We start from the raw sequence: 1,679 nt of genomic DNA on the forward strand, positions 1-1,679 counted from the left end.
TAACGGCCTCGGCCAGCTCCCCCTCTGTGATCCCCATGTCGTCGGTCCATTCCACTTGGACCGGCGGGGGCCAGGGGTGGCTACCGTCGTCACGAGGAAACAACGTGTCCACCATCTGCCCCAAGAACTGGGGGTCTAGGCTCTCCGTCACGGGGGGCGCCCAGGGCCTTAGTTTGCCCATTGCCCACATATAAGGGCGCCCCCACGGATCGGCATCAAGAGAGCCGAGGAGCTCCTGCCATGCCCGAGACTTGGCCTCCCTGATGGCCAGCTGCAGAGCTACCACTAATACAACGGTAGCACCCGTACAGCTCTTCCTCCCCCGCTGGGTCGCGGTTCCTTCTCCGACGGGCCCTTTGCCACTGGCGTCGGGCGACGTTGCAGTTCTGCCGAATGTCGGCGATTTCGCCCGACCACCAGTAGGCGGCCCGTCTGGGGAGGCATTTGGCCCGGGGCATGGCGACGTCACAGATCGCCTTCATCGTGCCCCGGAACCATTTTACCTCCTCCCCTAAATCCGCAACTGGACCGACCGGTTGCTCCGGCCAGGTCACAGCGAGGGCTGCGGCCATCAGCGCGTCCCTGTCAAGCCTCTTCAGCGCCCATCTCAGCGGCGGTGGGCCGCTCGGCGGGCGACGTTCGGGGGTGGAGAAACCGAGGCGGATGTAGCGATGATCGCTAAGCGTCTCCGCCTCCTCCACCACCCTCCAACTCTGCACCATGCGTGCAGCCGAGGGAGTCGCGAACGATAGGTCAACGATCGACTCCCCCCGAGCGCGCACGCAGGTGCTGACCGAGCCCCGGTTCAGCAGCCAGAGCTCGAATTCCGCCGCCCACTCGAGTACCGCCTCACCCCTCGCGTCAGTCCTCGGGGACCCCCACGATTGGGCATGGGAGTTGAAATCCCCGAGGACGAGTGCCGGTCGGGGGTAGCAACAGGAGACTACATCTCCCACCCGACCTAAACACTCTTCGAACGCCGCGAGGGACCAACTGGGCGGGCAGTAGACGCCCACCACCGCGGTATCGCACCAGAGCACCGCCACAAACCTCCGCCACCGTTCTATTAGCGTAGGGGGCGGGGCAAAGGCGGTGCCAATCACTGCCACGGAGCCGCTGTCATGCCCGAACCAGTCGTGTCTGTCCGGGACTCGATACGTCTCCGCGGCCACAGCCAGCGCTATTTTCCACTCGGCCAGGTGATGCAGAAGAAGATCTTGCGCCCTGGCCGAGTGGTTCAGGTTGCCCTGTATTATGGGCCCTTTAGGCCTCATTGCTTTTTGGAGGGAGAGGCCGCATCCACGGCCCTACCTCCTTTTGGGGTGGCGGACCTGCCACCCCTCTTCTTCTTAGGCGCAGCAGCCTTAGTTGGCTGCTGCTGCGCCTGTTGGGGGGTGCTAGTCCCCCCTGGACGGCGCCCTTCTCCTTATTGGGCCTCCGGGACCTGGGGGCGCACGACTTCGCCCCCAACCGGTGCCCCGCGTTTCGCCCCAAGTCGGTGCACAAGGGGCACCGCGGGGAGGCGCTGCATGTGGCGGCCTTATGGTCCGACTCGCCGCAAACATAGTAGCGATCGGACCGATCCACCACGCACGTCCACCGCTGCCTCACATGGCCTTTTTCGAGGCAGCGGAAACACTGCAAAGGCCGCGCCGGCAGCGCCTCGACCCTGGCTGACG

At 65.0% G+C, this 1,679-nt stretch overlaps 1 protein-coding gene across 1 annotated transcript; it reads right to left on the reverse strand.

Annotated features, from left to right (window-relative positions):
- Window positions 1-215: 215 nt before the first annotated feature.
- On the reverse strand, window positions 216-1,274 carry LOC123988728. Its single transcript, XM_046289479.1, has one exon. It carries the CDS (start codon window positions 1,272-1,274, stop codon window positions 216-218), a length of 1,059 nt encoding a protein of 352 aa, XP_046145435.1.
- Between the last annotated feature and the right edge of the window lie 405 nt (window positions 1,275-1,679).

Source organism: Osmia bicornis, unplaced genomic scaffold (genome assembly GCF_907164935.1).
Source record: "Osmia bicornis bicornis unplaced genomic scaffold, iOsmBic2.1, whole genome shotgun sequence".
Lineage (NCBI taxonomy): Eukaryota > Metazoa > Arthropoda > Insecta > Hymenoptera > Megachilidae > Osmia > Osmia bicornis.